Consider the following 26,938-nt stretch of genomic DNA (forward strand, 5'->3'; position numbering starts at 1 on the left):
AAGGGGCGGGGGGCTTGGGAGAAGACATTGTGCAATGTACAGTAAGAATGGAGGAAAGGACAGGATGGAGGCAGGACAAGGACGGATGCAAAGGAAAAGCGCAATATGGGGCGAGGTTCTGGAATAAAAAGATACTCAAAGGGGGAAAAGAACAAGCCGGGTAATGGGAGAAAGGTAAAGTCTGAGTAAAAAAAACAGGAAAAAAAACATCCAATGTAGGCACATAGGTAAAGTCAGAGTATTAAAAATATCCAATGTAGGAACACCAAACAGGTAATGGGATAGTGCTAAAAAATACATCAACACCAATTTGAGTAGGAATAAAGTTTTTTTTTTATCATTGTCCCAAATTGTAGTCCTTGATCAAGTAGCAAAAAGTCAGTCCAACTTCTGTTTCCTTAGAGGTTAATATCAGTAGTGTCTTGTGTCCATGACTACTGTGGAAATAAAGAGGCCATCTTGTGAAACCACTAGTGAAAGTGAAAAGAGAGGGGCACACAAAATGGAGGGGAGCCCATGGTCAAACAGAAAGTGATAGAGGCAGTCCTACCTCCGTTTCCACAGAGAATTGTATTACGAGTGTCTTGTGAAAATGAAAACTATGAGATTTAAAAGACCTTCTTTTGAAAAACCACCAGTTACGAGTGGAGAGAGAGGGGTGAACAAAATGGAGGGGAGCCACAGACCAACAGTAAAATGAGCCGCATAAACGACAACGTCGTCACCCACCACTTGAAGGAGCAGAGCGAACCCAGCAGTAACAGAGCAGCTGCACACCGGGGGTCGAGGTTGGTGCAAAAAGAGCAGTTCACCCTCCCTGTGCAGGATAAAGTAGCGCAGAGGATTAAGGTGCCTGCTGCAAAGAACATGTCCTTGTGTGTTCAGACGTTTTCAGGCAACAATAAAAATGTAAAGGTAACATTGGCGATTAATGTTCCTGCGAGAAAATGAAGGAAGTTTTATCTATTGGCTGTTTCCACTCAGGCTAAAGTAGCGCAGAAGATTAAGATGCCGGCTGCAAAGAACATTTCTTTGTGTGTCCAGAGGTTTTCCGGCAACAATAAAAATGTAAAGGTAACTTTGGCGTTTAATATTCCTCCTGGAGAGAGATTGGAGTTTTCTCTACTAGATGTTCCCACTCAGGCTAAAGATGCGCAGAAGATTAAGATGCCTGCTGCTAAGAACATTTCTTTGTGTGTCCAGAGGTTTTCCGGCAACAATAAAAATGTAAAGGTAACTTTGGCGTTTAATATTCCTGCGGGAGAGAGAAAGAAGTTTTATCTAGTGGCTGTTTCAACTCATGCTAAAGTAGGACAGAGGATTAAGATGGCTGCTGCAAAGAAGATGTCCTTGTGTGTTCAGATGTTTTCAGGCGACAATAAAAATGTAAAGGAAACTTTGGCGATTAATGTTCCTGTGGGAAAAAGGACGTTTTATCTAGTGGCTGTTTCCACTCATGCTAAAGTAGCGCAGAAGATTAAGATGCCTGCTGCAAAGAACATCTCCTTGTGTGTCCAGAGGTTTTCCGCCAACAATAAAGATGTGAAGGTGACTTTAGCTAATAATGTTTATGCTGAAGAGACATGAGAGTTTTATGCAATAATGAAAATGTAAAGGTAAATTTGGCGATGACGGTTCCTGCTGGAGAGAGACATTACACTTTATCCAGTGGCTGTTACGACACATGTTAAAGAGACGCAGAGGATTAAGATGCCTGCTGCAAAGAATATATCACTGTGTGTTCAGAGGTTTTCAGGCAACAATAAAAATGTGAAGGTATTTTTGGCGATTAATGTTCCTCCTGGAGAGAGATTGGAGTTTTCTGTACTAGATGTTTCCACTCATGCTAAAGTAGGACAGAGGATTAAGATGGCTGCTGCAAAGAAGATGTCCTTGTGTGTTCAGATGTTTTCAGGCGACAATAAAAATGTAAAGGAAACTTTGGCGATTAATGTTCCTGTGGGAAGAAGGACGTTTTATCTAGTGGCTGTTTCCACTCATGCTAAAGTAGCGCAGAAGATTAAGATGCCTGCTGCAAAGAACATTTCCTTGTGTGTCCAGAGGTTTTCCGCCAACAATAAAGATGTGAAGGTGACTTTAGCTAATAATGTTTATGCTGAAGAGACATGAGAGTTTTATGCAATAATGAAAATGTAAAGGTAAATTTGGCGATGACGGTTCCTGCTGGAGAGAGACATTACACTTTATCCAGTGGCTGTTACGACACATGTTAAAGAGACGCAGAGGATTAAGATGCCTGCTGCAAAGAATATATCACTGTGTGTTCAGAGGTTTTCAGGCAACAATAAAAATGTGAAGGTATTTTTGGCGATTAATGTTCCTCCTGGAGAGAGATTGGAGTTTTCTGTACTAGATGTTTCCACTCATGCTAAAGTAGCACAGAGGATTAAGGTGCCTGCTGCAAAGAACATGTTTTTGTGTGTCCTGAAATTTTAAGGCAACAATAAAAACGTAAAGTTAACTTTGGAAATTAATGTTCCTGCAGGAGACAGAAGACTAAGATGCCTGCTGCAAAGAACATGTCCATGTGTGTTCAGAGGTTTTCATGCAACAATAAAAATGTATAGGTAACTTTGACGATTAATGTTCCTGCAGGAAAAAGAAGGAAGTTTTATCTAGGTGCAGTTTCCACTGATGCTAAAGTAGTGCAGAAGATTAAGATGTCTGCTGCAAAGAATACGTCCTTGTGTGTCCAGAGGTTTTCAGACAACAATAAAAATGTGAAGGTGACTTTAGCGATTAAGGTTTATGCTGAAGAGAGATGGGAATTTTATGCAAGGTAATTTTAGTGATTAATGAACCAGCAGGAGACAGATCAGAGTTTTATCCAGTGAATGTTTCCACTCATGCTAAAGTTTCGCAGAGGATTAAGATGCCTACTGCAAATAACATATCCTTGTGTGTCCATAGGTTTTCAGGCGACAATAAAAATGTAAAGGTAACTTTGGACATAAATTTTCCTGCTGGAGAGAGATGGGAGTTTTATCTAGTGGCTGTTTCCACTCATGCTGAAGTAGTGCAGAGGATTAAGATACCTGCTGCAAAGAACTTGTTGTTGTGTGTTCAGAGGTTTCGAGGCAAAATTAAAAATGTAAAGGTAACTTTGGCGATTAAGGTTCCTGCAAGACGGAAATGGAAGTTGTATCTAGTGGCTGTTTCCACTGATGCTAAAGGACCGCAGAGGATTGAGATGCCTGCTGCAAAGAACATGTCTTTGTGTATCGAAAGGTTTTCATGCGACAATAAAAATGTAAAGGTACCCTTGGCAATTAATGTTTCTGTGGGAGAGAGATGGGAGTTTTATCCAGGGCTGTTTCTACTCATGCTGAAGTAGCGCAGAGGATTTAGATGTCGTCTGCAAAGAACATGTCCTTGTGTGTTCAGAGGTTTTCATGCAAAAATAAAAATGTAAAGGTAACTTTGGCGATTAATATTCCTGCTGGAGAGAGATCGTAGTTTTACCTAGTGGCTGTTTCCACTCATGCTAAAGAAGCACAGAGGATTAAGATGCCTGCTGCAAAGAACATCTCCTTGTGTGTCCAGAGGTTTTCAGGCTACAAAAAAAATGTGACTGTATCTTTAGCGATGAATGTTTATGCTGGAGAGTGATGGAAGTTTTGTGCAACAATAAAAATGTCAAGGTAACTTTGGCTATCAATGTTCTAGCTGGAGAGAGATGGACGTTGTATCTAGTGGCTGTTTCCATTGATGCTAAAGTAGCGCAGAGGATTAAGGTGCCTGCTGCAAAGAAGATGTTCTTGTGTGCCCAGAGGTTTTCAAACAACAATAAAAATGTAACGGTAACCAAGGCAAATAATGTTTCTCTGAGAGAAATAGCAATTTTTATCTTGAAGCTGTTTCGACTCGTGTTAAAGTAGAGCAAAGGATTAAGATGCCTGCTGCAAAGAACATGTTCTTGTGTGTCCTGAGATTTTGAGGCGACAATAAAAATGTAAAGTTAACTTTGTAAATTAATGTTCCTGCAGGAGGCAAATCAGAGTTTTATCTTGTGGCTGTTTCCACTCATACTAAAGTGGTGCAGAGGATTTAGAGCCCTGCTGCAAAGAACATGTCATTGTGTGCTCATACATTTTCAGGCGACAATAAAAATGTAAAGGTAACTTTGGCGATTAAGGTTCCTGCGGGACGGAAATGGAAGTTTTATCTAGTGGCTGTTTCCACTCATGCTAAAGTTTCGCAGAGGATTAAGATGCCTGCTGCAAAGAGCATTTACTTGTGTGTTCAGAGGTTTCAGGCGACAATAAAAATGTAAATGTAACTTTGGCGATTAAGGTTCCTGCGTGAGAGAGAAGGAAGTTGTATCTAGTGGCTGTATCCTTGAAGGAGTATGTGGGGAGGTGCGGGGTCTACAGCGGAACTAGATTTCACTTTACTAAAAAGTGTTGGAAGAGTTTATTTGGTAATGGGGAGGGGGAGTTTGTGAGGCAAACGGTGGGTGAGTCCAGAGTCTTTCTCTTTGGGGTAGAATTTGTTTTTTTTATTGTATTTATAGGGAACAGTACACTTCAGAGATTTACAAAAAAAGTTGCTAGATCATTGCAATGAGTGACTGTGGGTTCTGGGAAATGGCCGCCAACCGATGTGGTTAGGGATTGAACAATTTGGAAACACAAACAGTAAACGTAAGAGTTACAGAGAGGCCGGTAGTTTCGTTGTTTTTAATCGATATTTTACTATTATAAACTTGTTAGATTGGCCCATGGGGCCATGCATATTACATTTACCCTTGTTGCCCTTTCAATAGTTTGCAGAGAAGCATTATTAATCTAATTACAATTGGTGATTTTTGTTGTAAAGATGCATATGCCATCCACATGCACCCCAGCACACTACCGACATGCATCCCACCAAAACACACCTATAACAACACACCACACCATGCCACTGCCCCACGTCACTGCACTAGACACCAGGTTTGCAGTACGGAGCACAGCAGCCACACTGCTCTACAACAAACCTTAGAAACATTGCCAAAGCCAATAGCTCTGGCTAAAGACTAATAAGGTCTGAAATGCGAGACCTATTGGCTATGCCAGTGCTTGTTTGATTCTGCAGAGACTTTATCATATGTTACATGATGTTTGGTGCATGATTCACGGCAAATATTGTCTGTCCTTGTTTTAAAAATGTTCAAGGAAAAGAGATACATAGTTTCACTGAGGCTTCTGGTTGTCATGGAAACAGGTGAGGGTCATTGTGAGGAAGGTGCTTGGAATGTTGGTGTTTGAACCGTGGATGACAGTTGAGGGGGGAGGGGGGCTCACACCAGCCTCAGCTCCACTCCCCAGAGACAGAAGTAGGGGAAGAGCCTCTGTGTGAAGGGGGCCGGCGGGAAGGAGTAGAGAAGCTCCATGGAGTCAGCATTGTACAGGGACAGCCGCCCCCCCTCGTAGTCCAGATACACCCCCAGCTTCAGGGGCTCCTTACGAGGGGTCAGAGGGGTCTCAGGGGAGGTGAGAGCCTCGTACTGACCCTCCCACCCCGACACAGCCCAGACTCCCCCCTCAGGTGACCATGTGAACCCTCCCTTCCTGTCCACAGACTCTGCTGCGACCCCCACGTTCCACCCTTCCCACTCCTGCAGCAGCTGCACCTCCCAGTAATGTCTGCCGGAGGTGAACCCCTCGCTTCCCAGCACACAGGGGCTGTATTTGTTGGTGAATCTCTCGGGGGTGTCCGGCAGGGTCTGTTCTGTGCCCGTCCATCTCACTCGTCTCCCCCCCTCAGACAGGAGGAGCTTAGGATGAGCCGTGTCAGGATCCAGAGTCACCGTCACTGCAGAGAAGAGATTCACAATTAGAGATTTAAAGACACAAAGAAAGGCTGGAATTACTGCTTCTGATTTACATATGATTCATTTACAACACATCTGGAAGGAGCACGTGGCACTAGAGAGCGCGGCACTAGACTGCTCACTACAGTAAAGCGTGCAGCACTAGACTGCTCACTACAATAAAGCGCACAGCATGAGACTGCTCACTACACTAAAGCGCGCAGCACTAGACTGCTCACTACACTAAAGCGCACAGCACGAGACTGCTCACCACACTAAAGCGCACAGCACGAGACTGCTCACTACACTAAAGCGCGCATTCATCCAGAGCACACACTACACCAAACAGCACTACATAGAGAGGACATTCTACTGCCCACTACACCGCACCACGCACCATACTACACACACTGCTCGCAGTCACTCCACTGCAGCGTGCGTTCATTTACAGCACACACTACACCAAACAGCACCAAATAGACAGGAAATTCTACTAAACACCACACTTCATCACACAGCATATTACACACACACACACACACAGTGCTCACTGCACTACTCACTACTGCACTATACAGCATACAACATAACACCACATTAGACTGAACACTGCAGCAGGCAGGACACTGTACTAGCTACTCCAAAGAATGCTGCACTACTCAGTACACTCCATTAGATGGTACTGAGTGACAGAGCTACTCAAAAGGCATCTTTCTCTAGTCAGTACACTGCAATGTATATGGCTCCATGTTGTTTCTGCTTCTGTACTCTATATTAGATTTTGAACAGTAAGAGAGGTCCTAGAAGGTATAAGGTACTGGTCAGTACACTGTATTAGATGACACAAAGTGACTGAGCTACTCCAAGGTATACAGTACTAATTAGTGCACTCTATTAGATGCCACAGAGTGACTGAGCTACTCCAAGGTATACAGTACTAATTAGTGCACTCTAATAGATGCTGTAGAGGGACAGAGCTACTCCATGGTATACAGTACTAACTAGTGCACTCTATTAGGTGCTACAGAGTGACTGGGCTACTCCAAGGTATACAGTACTAATTAGTGCACTCTAATAGATGCTGTAGAGGGACAGAGCTACTCCATGGTATACAGTACTAACTAGTGCATTCTATTAGGTGCTACAGAGTGACTGGGCTACTCCAAGGTATACAGTACTAATTAGTGCACTCTAATAGATGCTGTAGAGGGACAGAGCTACTCCATGGTATACAGTACTAACTAGTACACTCTATTAGGTGCTACAGAGTGACTGGGCTGCTCCAAGGTATACAGTACTAATTAGTGCACTCTAATAGATGCTGTAGAGGGACAGAGCTACTCCATGGTATACAGTACTAACTAGTGCACTCTATTAGGTGCTACAGAGTGACTGGGCTACTCCAAGGTATACAGTACTAATTAGTGCACTCTAATAGATGCTGTAGAGGGACAGAGCTACTCCATGGTATACAGTACTAACTAGTACACTCTATTAGGTGCTACAGAGTGACTGGGCTACTCCAAGGTATACAGTACTAATTAGTGCACTCTAATAGATGCTGTAGAGGGACAGAGCTACTCCATGGTATACAGTACTAACTAGTACACTCTATTAGGTGCTACAGAGTGACTGGGCTGCTCCAAGGTATACAGTACTAATTAGTGCACTCTATTAGATGCTACAGAGGGACAGAGCTACCAGCAGTTATACTGTACTAGTCAGTACACTGCCGCGGATGATTCAGCTTGATAGAGCTACTAGAGGTGTACTGTAATAGTCAGTACACTGCATTAGAAGGTACAGAGTGACAGAGCTACTCGAAAGTATACTTTACTAGTCAGTACTCTGCATTAGATGTTACAGAGTAACAAAGCCACTCCAATGGGGGAAGTGGCCAGCCAGCCAACATGGCGGACGCGAGTTCCTAACGCTCCGCGCACAAACCCTCTATTATACTGAAAAACGATTGAATTCTAATCCAGCGGACTACAAAACAAGTCACATTAGACTCCGGAGTGTGAGCTGACATGGACTGGTGAACAGGATGGTTGTATGGCGAAGGATGGCGGTGAGAAAGTACCCAGGGCCTTGCCATCGAGAAACTCACCCATCACTGCAGAAATGGACTGCGGTGATACCACGACAGAGGCATTGAGCGTGGACGTAGAGGGAAAGACCCAAACGCAGGCAACGGACTTCGAGAGCAGTGACGGGGGGGATCGAGGGTCGTCGGCTGAGAGGTGGCGAGGAGAAGCTGCCCCTGCACCACCCGGGAGCTCGCAGGCGCGCCGGCTCTGCAGGACATGACCCCAGGCATTGGCATTGTGGAACCCCCACACAGGACATCGCTGAGTAGGAGTGCCAGTCAGCAACCCAAAGGACGCGGAGCAGGTAAAAGACCAAAGCAGTCACACGCCATCACTGACTCGAGCGCTGACCGGATGGCCGTCGGGGAGCGGCAGCTCTCGAGCAGGGGGCCTGGGGCCTTGATCCGTCACCAGTAGGGGGCACTGCAAGAACAGAGAAAGGAGGGGCTGGGCCAAGGCATAGGGACGGAATGGAGATTGGGCCCTCCCCACTGGAGTTTACACGGCCCACGTAGCGCTGCCCCGGGTTCTCTAAAGCAGAGCGCTAGAAGGGGAGGAAGGTGATCCAGCACCCAGACCAATGAGCTTGAACTGCAGGAGGATATGGGGGCACACCACACGAGGAATGTCAGAACTGCTCCGCACATCCTAAGGGGAAACGCACCGGGGCCGAGTTAGGACTGTAGTGCTCCGGCGGCTGGAACAGCCTCTTTTCAACGTATATGAACATTAGAATCCTTATGTCATCTAAATATTATTATGTTTCACTTTAGTAGTTTAGGTTTTTCTTTTTTTGTAAAAATTCACTAGAGACACGCCATCACCTTTTTGATTACATATGTGTGGATAATGCTACTGAAATGAATTGTTGATTTCTATTTTGCTTTTGATTGCAAATATATTCATATTGTGTATACACAGCTTCCTGTCTTGGCTTCTAATTTGAATCACCCTCAGTGCCATTGTGCGTTTGTCTTTACCAGAATCTGTTCGTATTTGCCCACAGGAGCCATTGTTTCTTGCTAAACTGTTACCCAGGCTCGCAGTGAGTAGGGTTCCCTTGTTTCCTCTTCCAGCCTCAAGGAAACAGGCAGAGACTTGATGCTAACCTGTGCGGCTTTGCATTTCACGCCTGTATGTTAAAATGTTAAAGTAGAAATGCAACACGGCGCAGAATGGAATTCATCATTAGCGTTTAACCGCATAATATGCCACATACTTTTTCTACCCTAGAGGGTCCGCTAGTTCTCAATTGCTCCATAATTCCTGTGGCCTCGAGCATAAGGTGTACACCGATCACACACAGATGCATAGGAATGCTTGACACGCTGCCTCTTCTCACTGCTACTCTGCCAGAGAGCACTTCCAGTGCGACTGGGACTAGTTCAGACGCCATGACCATTCACTCTTTGACACCTTTGCCGACACTGCCAACAGTAATGGCAGGAAGTGCCTATCTCGTGGAAGTATTTTTTTTATAGCAGATGGTACTATCCTAACAGTCCACAAGGGCAAAAAGCAAATGAGATATCTTTTGTATCTCGTTTGGGGGTTTAGCCTAGTGTTCAGGTACAGTAACATACCAGACACAACATGAAATGACCCTCACTGCCGTAAATTGAGAAAGCAAATCATCCGGAGCGATTGCTATGGTGACCAGGAAACGAACAACTTGTGTCTAGAGTTTCCATCCTCTCTCATCTCAAAACGTATCATGTTCATGTTGCATCAAACTGGACTATTCCATTTCATTCTGAAGGAGATATTTGACATGGCTCAGTGTATATAATCAGTAGAAACCGTTCAGCAGCCCTGAGGCTTTTCTATGTCTACCTATAGTTGTTTATCTTCATCGCGTCACTTTCTGACCCACTCTTAAGTACACAGTTGTTTCTGGTTTAGGTCTCGCCTAACATACAGCAGAAGCTGTCTGTTTGTGCAAAGACCCATTATAACTGTGCAATGGGTTTAAAGCCCAGACATTGCTTGCCATTGGTTGGGTTTATTTGTCACTCTTATTTCCTTGCTTTTTATTCGTTCGCGTGTGTGGTCTTTCTTTCATCTTCTTATGTTCGTTCCCCCTGTGGGTCGTGACCTCATTACTTCTATTCTTCTAATGCTTCATTTTCAGACCCTGCTTGTTTCTTTTTTGTTAAGCATTCAGTAGTAGTGCATATGTTTCCCAGTGTTCTCCCTTCTGTACTTCGTCTCTCCACAGTCCATGTTGCTCTCTTTTGCGCATGCGCTTCTGCTCCAAGCTCTCCATGCCGGGCTCACCATCATATGCTTCTGTCCCATGTGTTGCTTTCTTGTCCATGTGCTTCTCTCCCCCAGATCCACAGTGCTTTCTCTCACCCGTGTGCCCCCTTGCTGTCCCCTGCTGTCTCTTTTTCTTTACCCTAGCTACTTCCTCCAGGTTGCCCTACCCTCCATGTTGCTTCTGCCCTCCACTCTATGTTGCTTCTGCCCTCCTCTCCATGTTGTTTCTGTACCTCACCCTCCACGTTGCTTCTGCCCTCCCCTCCATGTTGCTTCTGCCCTCCCCTCCATGTTGCTTCTATACCTCACCCTACATGTTGCTTCTGCCCTCCCCTCCATGTTGCTTCTGTACCTCACCCTCAAAGTTGTTTCTGTACCTCACCCTCCATGTTCCTTCTGCCCTCCCCTCCATGTTGCTTCTGCCCTCCATGTTGTTTCTGTACCTCACCCTCCATGTTGTTTCTGTACCTCACCCTCCATGTTGTTTCTGTACCTCACCCTCCATGTTGCTTCTGTACCTCACCCTCAAAGTTGTTTCTGTACCTCACCCTCCATGTTCCTTCTGCCCTCCCCTCCATGTTGCTTCTGCCCTCCCCTCCATGTTGCTTCTGCCCTCCCCTCCATGTTGCTTCTGCCCTTCCCTCCATGTTGCTTCTGTACCTCACCCTCCATGTTGCTTCTGCCCTCCCCTCCATGTTGCTTCTATACCTCACCCTACATGTTGCTTCTGCCCTCCCCTCCATGTTGCTTCTGTACCTCGCCCTCAAAGTTGTTTCTGTACCTCACCCTCCATGTTCCTTCTGCCCTCCCCTCAATGTTGCTTCTGCCCTCCCCTCCATGTTGTTTCTGTACCTCACCCTCCATGTTGTTTCTGTACCTCACCCTCCATGTTGCTTCTGTACCTCACCCTCCATGTTCCTTCTGTACCTCACCCTCAAAGTTGTTTCTGTACCTCACCCTCCATGTTCCTTCTGCCCTCCCCTCCATGTTGCTTCTGCCCTCCTCTCCATGTTGTTTCTGTACCTCACCCTCCATGTTGTTTCTGTACTTCACCCTCCATGTTGTTTCTGTACCACACCCTCCATGTTGCTTCTGTACCTCACCCTCAAAGTTGTTTCTGTACCTCACCCTCCATGTTCCTTCTGCCCTCCCCTCCATGTTGCTTCTGCCCTCCCCTCCATGTTGCTTCTGTACCTCACCCTCAAAGTTGTTTCAGTACCTCACCCTCCATGTTCCTTCTGCCCTCCCCTCCATGTTGCTACTGCCCTCCCCTCCATGTTGTTTCTGTACCTCACCCTCCATGTTGTGTCTGTACCTCACCCTCCATGTTGCTTCTGTACCTCACCCTCCATGTTGTTTCTGTACCTCACCCTCCATGTTGCTTCTGTACCTCACCCTCCATGTTGCTTCTGCCCTTCCCTCCATGTTGCTTCTGCCCTCCCCTCCATGTTGCTTCTGTACCTCACCCTCCATGTTGCTTCTGTACCTCACCCTCCATGTTGCTTCTGTACCTCACCCTCCATGTTGCTTCTGCACCTCACCCTCCATGTTGCTTCTGCCCTCCCCTCCATGTTGCTTCTGTACCTCACCCTCCATGTTGCTTCTGTATCTCACCCTCCACGTTGCTTCTGCCCTCCACTCCATGTTGTTTCTGTACCTCACCCTCCATGTTGTTTCTGTACCTCACCCTCCATGTTGCTCCTGCCCTCCCCTCCATGTTGCTTCTGTACCTCACCCACCATGTTGCTTCCTTACCTCACCCTCCATGTTGCTTCTGCCCTCCCCTCCATGTTGCTTCTGTACCTCACCCACCATGTTGCTTCTGTACCTCACCCTCCATGTTCCTTCTGTACCTCACCCTCCATGTTGCTTCTGTACCTCACCCACCATGTTGCTTCTGCCCTCCCCTCCATGTTGCTTCTGTACCTCACCCACCAGTTGCTTCTGCCCTACCCTCCCCTCCTGGGAGGCCTATAGTCTCAGGTATCGGAGGGCCAACTGAGCGATTGTCACAATATGTGGATAATTTTCTCAGATTTTATGTACAGAACCTACCTTCTTTTATTGAAGATACTAAACATGTACTCAACATAATTAATGACCTGCTCTGGGAGGATGGAATGATTCTGGCTACACTAGACGTAGTGTCGCTATACACTAATATTGACCATGAACTAGGAATACAAGCATTGGATTACTTTTTGAGCCGTAGGTTGGCTGAGTTTTATGAACATACTTAGAAGATTCTGAAAATGACAGAAATGGTTCTGAAAAATAACGTATTCTTATTCGATGGGCACTGGTTCAAACAACGCCTTGGGACTACTATGGGTTCCAGGTTCCCTCCGTCTTTTGCCAACCTATTCATGGGCTGGTTTGAGGCGGAGCGGATCTGGGGCCATGGTGGGCAAAGATGGATACAGTATACATACTATTGGGGTTGTTTCATCGACGATTGCCTATGAATATGGACGGGTTCGGTGGATGAACTGAAAGGCTTTTTTGATTACCTTAATGACAACACTTTCAATCTGAAATTTACGACACATTATGATAAAGACCATATAATTTTTTGGGACATTGAACTATTTGTAGATGGAGACAGATTAGGCAGTAGGGTGTACAGGAAACCCACTAGCTGTAATGCTATCTGCTGCAGGAAGTTGTCATCCAAGTAGTCAAATTACTGCAATACCCTATGGGGAAATGACTAGAGCCAGACGAAATTGTACTAATGAGAAGGACTTTGATTACAATTTAAAGGATATGTAACGCAGATTCATCAATCGAGGCTATGACAAACAGACAATTGTGAAGGCTGAGGCAAGAGCCAGGAAACTGAAACGTGACAAAACTTTACAGAGAAAACAGCAGAGCACTATACAGGTGACTGAGAAAGCACAAATGATTACTAAGTATAATGCAGATAGTGCTAAGCTATACTCTATTCTTAGAAGACACTGATATTTACTTAAACTAGATAATGATTTGTCGCCTTTTCTTAATGAAAAACCGAGTTTGACATTTAAAAGAGGCACTACACTGGCCAATTTGATTAGCCCCAGCTACCCGAGGAAACCAGAGAGTAAAATATGGTTAAGAAATAAACTTAAAGGCTTTCACAAATGTGGTAAGTGTAGCTCTTGTAGATGGGCTATAAGTAACTTTTAACTATAATGACTCAGGGAACTATACTATAGATATGTTTTTGAACTGTGATACAACCTATGTGGTTTATGTTATAGTGTGTAGTTGCGGTAAAATCTACGTAGGTAGCACTATTAGAAGACTAAAGGACAGAATGATGGAGCACTTCAGAGCTCTTAGAAATGGTGATACCCGCTACCCGATTGCCTCACATATGGTTCAAAATAATGAGAATAGAGACCAACATTGATTTAGCTTTCATGGCATTGATCACATAAAACAAGACCCAAGAGGGGGCAACAGGCAACTGCAATGGCGAATAAGAGAGGTGTTGTGGTTAATGAAATTGAAGGCGGTTGAGCGGGGGCTGAATGTCGATAATGAATTGGAATATTACCTTGGCCAAGACTAAAAACAACAGCCACTAAGCATATGTGGATAAATGTTGACCTGTAAGATATGTTTTTGCTTGATGATGGATACGTGTCATATTTCCTCTTTTATAAACTGTTACACTGCAATGTTGATATATTTATGTATCTATCCTCTCTCTGGAACCTCTCTACCCCTTTTCTGACCTTCAACTATTTTTAACACTATTTTTTCATCATAATTAACCCCCACTCTTATAATTAGAGATATTGGACTTGGCATTTATATAAATTATTGACACCTCCATATACCTATATATTGACTTATGTTATAAGATATTACGGTCCAGCGGATGATTACCCTTATGATCCTGGTACTGAATAATATAGAACAGAACGATCCTTATCACGTTATAATAGTATCATCGGTGCTGACTTTCCGACTCTATAATGTAATACCCTAATTCGAGGATGCTAAACGTACAGAGATTAATAGGTTAGTATTAGGACGAACGATTATGGTATTCACTTAATTAAACTAGAGCTAGCAGACTGTATAATATTTGATAGATTTACTCTTTGATAGGATTTGACCATTTCAAGATGGCACGGGCTCTTTCGCTATATGAATAGACACTCTAACATGGCGGCAATACGGTACACTGTGACTTTTCACGAATAGAGACTCTTTTACAGGAGTAAGTGATGGGAGACCATGGCAACTCTGCGAGATTATAAGAATAATGATGACTATAGCAGGTAGACTGTATTAACTCTGACTAATTTATTACTCTTTGATAAGTTTTGATCATTATAAGATGGCGCCCGCTCTATTTTCATATAAATAGACACTCTAATATGGCGGCGATGCTGCACGCCGGGATTATTTACGGATAGGGAGCAGTATACTGAGGTAAGAGACGGGCTATAAGGGTAAAACACGGGGGGACCTACTATGATCGAATTGCTGATTATATACAACTCTATTTGTCTCTAGGACACGGACACGTGCCTTGGGAATTACTATCGATATACTACGAAGTGGGACTATTTAATAGAGGTGGTAAAAAAGGGGGTGGTGATGGACGGAGCATCTGAATAAATCAAACACTCACACCCAGTCAAAAGATCTGGGTTTAATCCATCACCATTCTTTAGCCCACTCTGCCACCCCAGTTCAGACATGGCTATATGCAAATCAGTCTGACCCTGTGCCTCATGGGAACATTCCAGCCCCAACTGCCAAGCCATGTCTTCCCTGGACCGGAAACAAGCTTCCGAGGACCGGTTTCTGGCTTTCCAGCCGTCTTCAGCCCGGCTTGCTTGAATCCAGTGGCAAAGTGAGCAAGGGACTCGCGTCTGAGCATACCCTGCCACACTTATGGCAGCCAAAAACGGTACAAAAGGGGGTGGTGATGGACGGAGCCTCTGAATCAATCAAACACTCACACCCAGTCAAAAGATCTGGGTTTAATCCATCACCAGTACTTTAGCCCACTCTGCCACCCCAGTTCAGACATGGCTATATGCAAATCAGTCTGACCCTGTGGCTCATGGGAACAGTCCAGCCCGAACTGCCAAGCCATGTATTCCCTGGACCGGAAACAAGCTTCCGAGGACCCGTTTCTGGCATTCCAGCCATCTTCAGCCGGCTTGCTTGAATCCAGTGGCAAACTGAGCAAGGGACTCACGTCTGAGCACACCCTGCCACACTTTTGGCGGCCAAAAACGGTACAAAAGGGGGTGGTGATGGACGAAGTGGGACTATGTAATAGAGGTGAGCATTGCTACCAGTTAGCTTGATATGAGGATATGTCATTATAGAGTTTATCGCTTACATGCGATTTTATATTCCTTAGGATACGGATACATTGTTTAGAAGGTTCTGAAGGAGTTACGATGATTGGCATACATGTCCAATGAGGTGAGCTCTAAGAGAGTACATTGTAGACCGGTACAGACGGTGTGGGGGATAATAACTATAGAAGTCTTACTTTTCTTTAGAATAAAACTACTGCGCTTTAATGACCAGAATTAAACGTCATGGTATGACTGCACGCTCACGAGATTGGTGAGCTGACTTGGGAAGATCTCCTAGTTACTTTGAGTACGGAGAATTTGACTCTGCACCCTTGAATTGATTTTTGGTTAAGATTAATCCTCCTTTAATGGAGGAAGGACTGAATTATATGCACCTGCTATATGCTTAAACTGGAAATATGGCAGACTATTTTGTTAGTGAATAAGCTATTACACAATGGTGACTCTGGTTTGGACTTGGCCTTTTGGTTTTCTTTTTCTTTCTTCTACTTTTCACGCCATTACAACACTTGGTGACTCAAGGGTGTATCCCTTAACCCTTTATGGAATTGAGATATAAGTCTACATTACGATGTAGTATTCCTATGAAGTGTACTATTTGTCTTATATGTTGTTGTTTGGGTTGCAGCCCTGAAGAAGTCTAAAAGTCAATAACTGACTAGACGAAACACGTGTTGGCTGCGCTGCCCTTAGTGTATGGGCTTTGAATCTGTTGGATAAAATAAAAAATTGGAAACAGACAACTGGAAATACAAGTGGAGAACTGTTATTTTTACTGCAAGTGCTCGGAGGAATCATTGTTGCAATTTAAGATCACCGGAGGGTGGTTGGATATTGGGTTGTGGTAATCAATCCCATCTTCCTGGAGCACTATTCTCAGACTTTGGACATTACTACTCACCTATATTTGCTGTGCGCTCTTGTTACACTGTTACGTATTTTCTTGTCCAGTTCAAACCGGTTGCAGGGGCTACCAGCCCCTGCTCTGGCGCGAAACTGAACAAAGGGAATGAGTGTAGCCACCCCTCTTTCCAAACCCTCCCATAGGCAGATCCCCAGAATATGTCCAACCCGCTATCTTAGTATATGTATAGGGACCCTGTCCTTAGGACTTTAGATTACCCTGGACGAAACTCTGCAACCCATATCCTGGACCTTCGACATTCTATTTTGTCTAGAAGACTGAAGAAATCTCCCTTGGGGTCAAGGAGTGACTCCCATGCTTGGCAGGCACCAAAGAAGCAACTGTGCGGTCTGCATCGCTAAAGCTCCAGCTGGACGCCGAAGTCTTTGCATCACCAGAGGTACATTTCCAGAATTTTCTGAGGCTACGCTGAAGCCCGTGGCTATCGTGGGTGAAGTGGAACCGTGACACCTGGACACCATGAACTTTTGCTGGTACATCATCTTCCTGGTCTCCCTGAAATTTGAACATAGCTCCCCAGCTTCAGAGTCTGCAGCTCTCCCCATAACACCACATCCTGGGTAGAGGGAAGGTGGCAGGCAGAAAGTCACAGGACCTCGAGCTGATCCACAGCCAGGCTTCAGGCCTGAGCTTTGAAACGTCAGATGATGCCCGCCCAAGGCGGAAGGCAGATATTTGAGATGCAGAGACCATCTGTCACTGATTTGCCCACTAATTAGAGGTGAAAGAAACTCCTTTCCCATTTGCAACACCCTCCGTGGCTGACAGGCAGGCAAGATGTTTGTGAGTATACTCACCAGTGCACCGCCATCAAAGTGCCCTCTCACTGCACATTTAAAAATAAGACTGATCCTCACTGACAGGTCGAGCACTCAAATGCATCACATTTGTGAGTAAAAACATTATTGTGTTGAATATGTCCCCAAATTCACATCAACAGATTAGTGAGCCACATCATTGCCCAAATAGTTGGGCCTTTATTTCAAGCCCAAAGGTTAGGTGCTTCTCTGGCACTGCAGGTCAATAGGTAAGTGAGGTTCATAAATCAGTGAACATGACAAATAAGAGTAGTGATTCGTGATTGATGAGGTAAGAAAAGTGGTCCTGTGGGGTGTAAACATCTTGACAGACTATCAAGTGCTCTACGGATAACAGAAGAGTGTGTGGGGGTGGACAACGGGGCAGTAAAAAAGCACTATGAAGCGGCAGCTTTTTAGGAAAAAGTAACTCTGACGGGGTGTGGTAAAGGAAGAACCAACACTTATGGGGTGGGAGGGCATGATGCAACACAGAGTGGATCAGAGAAAAGAAGCAAGAAAATACATTTAAATAACGTTCCTCAATCACAGAGCCAGCAACGGAAGGACCTTAATCAATATGAAGGTATCAGTACTTGGTCAATGCTCCGGCTAAAAGAAGAGGAACTGAAACCAGCTTGCGCTCCCAATTAGAAGGCAGCATATGAGGGTGTCAATGAAGCCCACAAATGGTAAACAATGGGCGTGCTCCAAGGCACTTATTTATAACAATATCTCTCCAACCTGCAGTCCTTCGTGGTTGGCCTTAACTTTTGACTTTGACGAGAACGACAAGGTAACTGAAATTGGAGTTTTGAGCTTTTTGGTGCTATTTTTTATTAAAAATGCAATTTTCCCCGGCTCTACTTGCTGTTTTTTGGTGTTTGGTATAATTTTATTTATTAAAATGTACTCTATGTTTTAAATGTGTGACTCTAGTGGTTCACCCTGACAAGGATTGTGATTATTATTTGAGGTGGTTCTCACTTCCTCAAGTAATTCTTCAATGTCTTACAGGTAGTAAAGCTGACAAACCACAGCTGAAGGGATTTTGCAAAATTAAATTATAGATGCATATTCAAGTCACTGTCTTGGCAATGTAGGTGAAGAGAGTGCAATGTGTGCCTCCTCTCTAAAAATGTTTGTCAAAGACAACAACTGTCAATAATGCCAACAGAACTGCAAGACTTTGGACACTGATACAACCAGAATAAACCTCTCCTCTCAGGTCACCAAGGATCGACAGCACTAAGTCATATGTTATGGGGTGGAAGGAAGTCTGGTTGCACATGAAGGAGGATGCCAGGCTTTGCAACACAATATTAATTTGAGAAAAATATGCCAAATTTAAAGCTCATGCTAAAAACAGAGGGAGAGAAATAGGGTGTAGTGAAAAGGTATATTCTATAAAGGGTTTGCGTCTTCATTTTCCTTTCTTTTCTTTTCCTCTCCCCTTGCATTCATTCCCTCCATTGCATGTTGTCCTCCCACTTCTTAAACATCACGTGGTTTGTCCTTCTGCCTCAACTCTGCGGTCCATTTCCCTGAAGCCCTTCTGCCAAGACATGTTCTCAACCCGATTACTTATGACGCTGCGATTGAGTGCATAGCTCAAAATCGAGGGGAAGGGATGGTCATAAAGATCACATACATGTATGCAACGGGATGCAAAGGCTGCAACAAATAAAATTGCTCTCATAGGGTGCAGGGTGGCACAAGCAGAAGTATTTTAAACTTAACTCATATCATATGCAGAACAGACACCAAACAGATAGCAGCATCCAGGCTTCATGCACACATAAACAGTTAGAATACGGCTAGAAGACAAGATTTCACCACACATTGAAGAGATATACCCTAGGCAGCAGCATTACCGGCTTCGCTCACACAAGCAGTAGAGGTAAGGCACAAGTAGCTATGCAAGCTTCCTTCACACACAGAAACATGGGCATAAGCAGCACAAGCTCTCCTCAGATTGTTTTGTTAAAATGCACCTTCGCGCTCCAAACTACATTCAAGGATTTCAGGGATCGCGTCTGCAGGACGAACTTTGCATTTCAAACAATTGTTTCGTTGCATTGATCTTTGTAATGTATCAGGAAAGTTGTTCAGTGGTTCCCTTCTTGCTAGACTTCATGAGTGAGGGAAATGCAAAAACTTACCCACACCACAGAGGGCGTTGTAGTCTGTGGAAAGCTTTGTTCAGTCACACCCTTTGCCAGTTCCATTCCTCATGTTTGAGAGATACAGGCAGGCTACACACACACACAGACACACACACACACACACCCACACACACACACACACCCGCACACACACACACAACCCCACACACAAACACACACACACCCCCCCGTCTTTCTGTCTCCCTTTGGAATCCCCCGCTCTTTCTCTCTGGTCCCTTTTAATCCGGATTAGAGGCCTGCAGATCTAGTAACAGTATTATGATTGTTCGAGGCCTGCACTGGGTTGGGTGACAGCCTGGCTAGAGTTACAAAAGTGGGGCAGGACTTGGTGTGAGATTCATCTGCCAGTGACAAGGCAGGCACCCTTTGAAGCTCAGTAAGGGCTGGGCACAGCCCTCAAGGCTATATTGACAAGGGTGGAGTTCCCTTCCTCACATCCAGAGCCCTTTGCCCACTTCTGGGAGCAATACACATCTCACCGCAGGAGAGCCATCAGGGGTCAGGTGACAGCTGGGGACGGTCAATAAAGCCTCTTGGGTTTTAGGCATGGAAATGGCAACTTTTACAAAATAGTAATGTAAAATCCATTAGGTTGAACTTTAAATTACTATGAAAATGAGTCCCTGAACGTTTTCTAGCTGTTTCAGAACTGACTTTAGCACTTACTAAATGTAATAGTGTAAACCAGTGTTGACCTATGGGAGAGCCAGTCATGTGACAATGAAATACGACTTTGGAGGACATGCAAAACATTAAATATACATATCCTGCATTTTAATTTCAATGTACCCTACCGTAAGGGCTTTTACCTTAGGCGTGACTTATAAGCATTAAAATGGTAAGTTTAGGTAAAGGTTTATTTTTCCAGGCCAAAATGTCAGTTTAAAACGGCACATCCAGGCTGCAGTGTCAGGCCTAGTAGAGACATGTTCTGCACTCCTACTTAATTTGCATAACCTGGGTACAGATGGTACCATATACTATAGACTTAAAGGCAAAATAATGTGCCAATGAGGTATATGCCAATGTTACTATGCTGGAAAAAGAGAGCACATGCACTTTACCTCTGGTTACCAGGGGTAAAGTGCAAGGAGTTTGATAGCCAAGTTAAGTGGAAAGGGAAACAATCCCAAGTGACCCTGCAGGAAGGGCAAATTTCCAGCATTAGCCAACAACAAGTCACGCTAAGGGCTCCTTCATCTCTGATGGTCCTGGGGAATGACGACTGAAGGAGGTGGTGGCCTGGTAAAGTTTCTATGTGCTGATATATTATGGACGACTCATCAATTACAAACATACAGTGTTGTTTTAAAAATATGGACGTCTTCTGCTGGAATAAACATCTAACAGGAAATATTTTAAAATTAGGAATATCTGTGTGTTTTTGGTCATTTCATGTGCTACAATTAGGTGTGAGAGTCTTTTAATTAGTCATAAGATATCCTTTAAGAAGTGCTGGTTGTGTCCATTTATAGTACAATACTTCTACTGAGAAGTGCAGACAATGCAGAATTCTAAACTGTGCCTGGTGGATGAGTGGATTAGTGCATGCTTTTGCAGCTGTCTTTGTTTGACCTCATGGTCAAAGGTTTGATTCCAATCTCCCCAAACCAGACTTCGCCTTTATGAAAAAACTAGCAGCCCGTCCCAGCGTTGCCTGGGGCAGAAAGGGGCTGGGGGCAGTACACCCGCTCCCGCCCGACCCCCTCCCGCACCAACTCCCTCCCGCCCTGACTCACTCCCGCCCCGACTCACTCCCGCCCCCATCCCGCTCCAACTCACTCGTGCCCCCCTCCCGCCCGACTCACTCGCGCCCCCCTCCCATCCCGACTCACTCGCGCCCCCCCTCCCGCCCCGACTCACTCGCGCCCCCCTCCCGCCCCGACTCACTCGCGCTCCGACATTTTCCTTTACTGCTGCCTCCTTATTGCCTCCCCCTGCATCACAGTCTTGCACTGAACTTTTCCCTTTCCTTACCTGTGCCGCCACTCCTCAGTGCACAGCCGCTCGTCACTGCACCGCCGCTCCTCCTTCGTCGTCATCACGCACGTCGCGGTCATCACGCACGTCGCGTCGCGGTCATCACGCACGCCGCGTCGCGGCCTTTGCTAGGTCCCGGCCGGCGCTACTTTCAGGGGACTACTTTGTTTACAAACTAAATTTTTTTAATTTACTTTTTTTTTTAAATTTATATAGCCTATGTCCATTTACACACCCTGACATTTTCATAGATGTATCGGGTGTGTAGATTGGCGCTGTGGTTCCCGAGTTTACCTGGCCAAAAGGTGCAAGTTCTCTCTTTATAATAGTAGTATAGATTAAAACTAAGGGGGAGAGGGAAGCTCATTAGGCATTTCGGGGTCGAGCGTGAGCGACCAGAGGGGTGCTTTTATCGGGCCTTGATTAGGGCCACTGGAATTATGCAGCAGGGGAGAACAAAATGATGTGGCAGTGTACACTAAATTCAGTTGCAAGAAAAGGCAATTTATGTGGCATAAAGCGTCATATTTCATGACAGTATTACCTCATTATTTTGTCCTTTTTACACGTTATCATCATCTGGAAAAAGGTTTACCTCTTTAGTACCATTTTGAGACCCCAATACAGAAATAAACAACACAAACATGACCAGTCATCACTTGCCCTGTATGCAGTATATGTCACCACGTTTTTACTAACTTGTTGAGTTGTTTGAGGTAGAGATGCATTTTATTTGTTAAATTGCGCAAATAACACAGCAGGTGATGGATTATGTGGTAAATGCAGGACATCCATAATTTTAAGGAAAACTCATGGCCACAAAAATCACATAATTCCAGGGGCCTTGATCTTAAGTTGAGTACACAGTGAGACAGAGAATGGTGGGAAATAGAGCATGGTCAGCTTATATTAAGCGGCTGCTATAGTTAAAATGCAGATACCATGCTGAGTTTATGGTAAATACCAAACGTTTCTCAATCCACCTCCGATGCTGTACACAACAGAAATAGAAGCTAGATTCACCACGTGTCAAACGCATCAGCATTCAACCTAACCAATCAGTGGGAAGTACCAAAGCTTACACGAATGAGTGCTTAATGAAAAAGTAAAATCTAACTGTCCAGCTAGAGGAAATCGACTTCTTTGTTTAGCTATGACTGATATGGGCCGGAGATTTTGCAAATTTAATTTTACGAACGCCGCCCTCTAGGTGGCTGGCTAGCTTCTTCATGATGGTGGATTGCGTAACAGTCTATCAAGTGCATGAACGCAGCGTGAGTAAAATGCACACAGGCAGAAATGGGTGCACAGATTTCGGCTCAAACACAAACCTGTTGACGTTCCATTTTCTAGCGAGCAGCAAGGTCACTCTGATGTCAGAGCTACAACACGCCTGCACCATTTAATTTATTAAAAGGATGCCGGACGTGCGCACCATTTCAGTTCATGATGAAGAGGGCAGAGGCTTGCTGAGTGAGGGGGCCCCTGGAGCGCAGAAGGCCCCTGGAGGGCAGAGGCCCCCCGCAACACGGGGGCTGCGGAGGCCTGTGTTACGCCCCTGGCTTCTGCCCACGCTCTTGTCCTGACTCCGTAGTCTGTCGGTTCGGCGCTGCTGTCCTGCCCGCTTCAGGTCACGCTCCTGTCCGCTTTTGGCATGTAAAACTCCGTAGTCTGTCGGTTCGGCGCTCCTGTCCTGCACTTTACTACTTAACTAACATGGCGGACCCGTGATTGTGATGTCAGCACGCATTAAACGCACACGCCCACCTCAGACATGGCGCTACTTCCAAGGGACTACTTTCTGAAAGAACGTACTTTTCCCTTCTAAGGTATATTTTTTTTATGGTATATCGCTTATGTCCATCTGCTTACCCTGACGTTTCCTATGATGTATTGGGTGTTTTGATTGGCGCTGTGGTTCCCGAGTTTACCTGGCTCAAAGGTGTGTGTTCTCTCTTTATAATAGTAGTATAGAGTATAGATAAAAGGAATTCCATTGAGTGGGACGATATTAAGCATATGTGTTTTATCAAGCTGGTCGTACATGCCCTTTGCAAGTATGCCTTTAATATTACCAGCATATTAACATTAATATTGAAAATACGATGTAGATGTACGCCATGATATATGTACATACAACAACAAATTCGCATCACTGTTTTCTAATCCACTTCTAATCCACCTGATATGACATCTCTATCAACCCCGAGTCAGACATACAGGGTCAGGCAGGCCATGCGACCTAGGCCGGAAGCAATTGTTTGACATATCACAGGTGAGGTGACACAGAGCCCGAAGACAAACCCGTGAACAAGGTAAACCCAGATCAGTCCCACAGATAGGCAGCGACAACACAAAGGCTAGAGAAGATTGGCCACAAAAAAACACGTTTGGCCGGCGGGATGCACGTTGCCAAAACCCCATAAAGTTAGATGCCACATGTAGTTAGGAACACTCAGCCAATCAGAACACACCATGCACCCTACACACAATAATCATGTGCTCCCCATGCTGGAGATCTGGATCCGTTACCCACTGTTGAAACAACCTGTGCTCCTTATTAGATGGTCAAATTCACAGCCCCGTGACCAGGCCTAGTATTCCTATTCTAAAGGAGTGTAGAAATTGCTCTATGACACTTTGTAAAATGTATAAAATGACGGCCAAAACCACTGTACTTTGAGACAGTCTTCAGACGCCGACTCTGTAGCTGCTCTCCCGGACGCTGCATTTAATTAAACCAACTGTTCCTTTTTGCCAAAGGCTCTTGTCTTTTATTTTTTAAGGTAAATCCACATTCGAGCAACAATAAAGCATCAACACTGAAAAGCTTTGAGAGCAAGGGGGGAGGAGACAAGATGGCGGACTGACGTCGTCTATGAGAGCCAGCAAACACAGAGAGGCTCCCGAGGCTTTTGGAGCTAGTGATCGGCGGTTAAGATGAGATGTGTAGGAGCAGTAAACACTGAGGAGCAGTAAAACGCAGTAAACGCCGAGAATGCAGAGAGGGTGGTCGCTCTAAGAAACCCCTGCCAAATGCTGCTAAAAGGCCGTTATTGCTAAATTGAGCAACCAGCTTTTCGGATTTTGTTTCCTTTTTTTCTCTCCTGCAAGCCTGTCACCGGGGGTCGAGTGAAATGATCAAAGAAGTGAAAAAGCGAGGGAAAAGTGACCGCACCAGGAGGGACCTAGCGGGTGGCGGTCAGCGGCTGGCTTATCCTCCCAGCTTGCTGATATCCCGCTGACGTCGACAGCTGATAGCTGTGTTGCAGCTTGGGACTTGTGACCAGCGGCAAGAATCTAACTCTGTTGAAGTGTGCACACACCACCGAGGGGGGCTGCCTGCCTCTCATTTTACCCTGAATATTTCTCCCGTCAAGGTCGGATGCCCCTTCCCAGCGAGTGGGTGTTGACGCTGATGCTAGGAGACTGACTGCCTCGCTTCGCAGTCAGCTGAATCGGATTCTCTCTCTAGTTCAAAGATGTCCTGCTTTCACCACATTGACTCTCCTCCTAGGCTTTCAGGTCAGCTGTTTCCTTTATACTATTTTGTGGCTTTGGTGGCTTATGAAAATGCTGAACTCTGCGGCTGCCCAGCCCTGGCCCTGTCAATTCGCCGTAGCATTCCATCGATTACAGAGAGCCTCTGTGGAACCCTCAGGGAGTAGAAACTGCTTGGTTATTTGTTATTTTTTACTATCTGACTCAGCTACAATTGTAGCAGGATTTGCTACTAGCAGTGGGTGTCTGACATTTTCTTTTCTCGACTTCGGGTGCAACCGACCTCAATTACGTCGAAACGTAGATGTGTGCCTCTGACTATACAAGATGGTAATAACAGAGCATCTTCAGCTCTTCTAATCAGAGTGAACTGGGTATTTTTATTTCTGGCGATTCCTGACTTGAGAAATACGAGAATGTCAGAAAACGGAGATTTATGGAGGTTTACGAATAAATCATCCCTCACAAATACCAGTAATTGTTGCTCGCTCGTACAGGACTACGGACTGCCGGATTGCCGGCTGGAAAGACTTACCACGCTGGAACCGCTGTACTGAATGGAGGCGATTGCACGAGTTGGACCTAACCGCTTGCCGTCTACGTGGGTGGCTGTTTGTTTAGCCGCTAGACGGCCCTCACTGAGCCTTCGCTATTTGCAGAGGTCGCTGCACCCCCCCGAAGGGGGGGGGGGGCTCAAGGGCCGGCGCCATAACCCGCGCCGTGCCCCCAGGGGGAAACCGGTTCTGGGCGCTTTAAAGCACCCAGAAGCCAAGGGGAGATCCGTGATTCATGCCACCCCGTCAAAAGACGGAGAATGCCCAGTGGCGCCAAAAGGACGGCCAATGGGCAGGGAGCGCTATGTTCGAAACCCCCAATCAGGGGGCTCCACCAGAGCGCCAAAGTGAGAAGATGGCGAATATAAGTCGCCACTCGCCCAGGTAACACTCTCAACTTCGTCGAGGAGCAGGGAGAGCGGCGCACCTGACGAACTTCTGCAGACCCACCCACCCACACCTAAGGAGCAGCAGTGTCACAGGGCTGGATGGTGGTAAGGGCATTTGCGGAAATTGGTACAATGGTTGGCTATGGAAACACACAGGCGGGCGGTGTGTAGGAGGAGGGCCACTCACTTTTGGATGCCGCACGGCAGGGTGAGGTGGCCGCACCAAGGAGGGGAGTAGCAAGAGGAGACGGCACTCGCGGCCCAGACCCGGCCGGACGGCAGGGCGCAAAAGGTAGCGAGCTGGGGGGCTAACTCCAGAGAGAAAAGCTACCCTCCACTACACGCAGACGGCATGGGTGACCAACCAATGGTGATCCCGGAAAGAACTAACAAAGAGGACCACCAAGGACTGACAAAAGGAGCTGGTTTTTTGGGGGTGCCATTTACGAACTGATGTGTAACACAAAAGTACCGGCCCAGAGTCGGCCGCCCAATATGTTTGTATGTGTTATGACATGTATGATTTATGACCAACATACGGCAGTTCGCAAATGACAAATGAATAACCAGCATGTGTTTATTATTAAAAAATCTGCGGCCAACAACGACCACAATATGGACATGCATTGTTGGCTGTCTTTACTGTAAGCAGGGTAGGCGGGCGGGGGTGTCAGAGATGTTCCCACGGAATGGGCACGGTGCGAGGGTTATGGCTTACACTCAGCCCGCAATTACATACGGTGTCCGTGGCATCTTGGAACATGGCTCCTCCATAGAACCCTGCGAGGAGCACCCGAGCAACAAACCGCTGACCGGTAAGTGCCGCTGGGATCATGGTCTGTGATCCGGGTATCGAGGCTCTAAAGGCACTGCTGGTCATACTACAGGGGCAGGAAAGCTTGGAAAGCCGGAACTGCATTTCTTGAAGTCTGAGGAAAGTAGCTCCATTGACCCCTTTGTCAATGGAGCTACTTTCCTCAGACGGTGTAATTGAAGCGAGTGATGGCAACAAACTATCAGAGATTTTGACTCACGCTATAAGCGAGCAACAAAGTAACATAGTGCCCTTATTCCCTGGCTTCAGCAAAACAAATACTCAGGTG

At 45.7% G+C, this 26,938-nt stretch overlaps 1 protein-coding gene across 5 annotated transcripts in view; it reads right to left on the reverse strand.

The window, feature by feature from the left end:
- Nucleotides 1-4,197: 4,197 nt before the first annotated feature.
- LOC147710105 (butyrophilin subfamily 2 member A1-like) overlaps nucleotides 4,198-26,938 on the reverse strand; it is a 440,009-nt gene continuing 417,268 nt past the window's right edge. For 4 of the 5 annotated variants that reach the window (XM_086920805.1, XM_086920803.1, XM_086920806.1 and 1 more), the window contains one exon: nucleotides 4,199-5,817. In XM_086920805.1, coding sequence (XP_086776931.1) covers nucleotides 5,303-5,817 — 515 coding nt within the window. In that variant the 3' untranslated portion in view covers nucleotides 4,199-5,302. Of the gene's footprint in view, nucleotides 5,818-26,938 lie in introns of all 5 variants that reach the window. The other variant, XM_086920804.1, reaches the window with a different exon arrangement.

The sequence above is a fragment of the Lissotriton vulgaris genome, chromosome 5 (assembly GCF_964263255.1).
Source record: "Lissotriton vulgaris chromosome 5, aLisVul1.2, whole genome shotgun sequence".
Classification (NCBI taxonomy): domain Eukaryota; kingdom Metazoa; phylum Chordata; class Amphibia; order Caudata; family Salamandridae; genus Lissotriton; species Lissotriton vulgaris.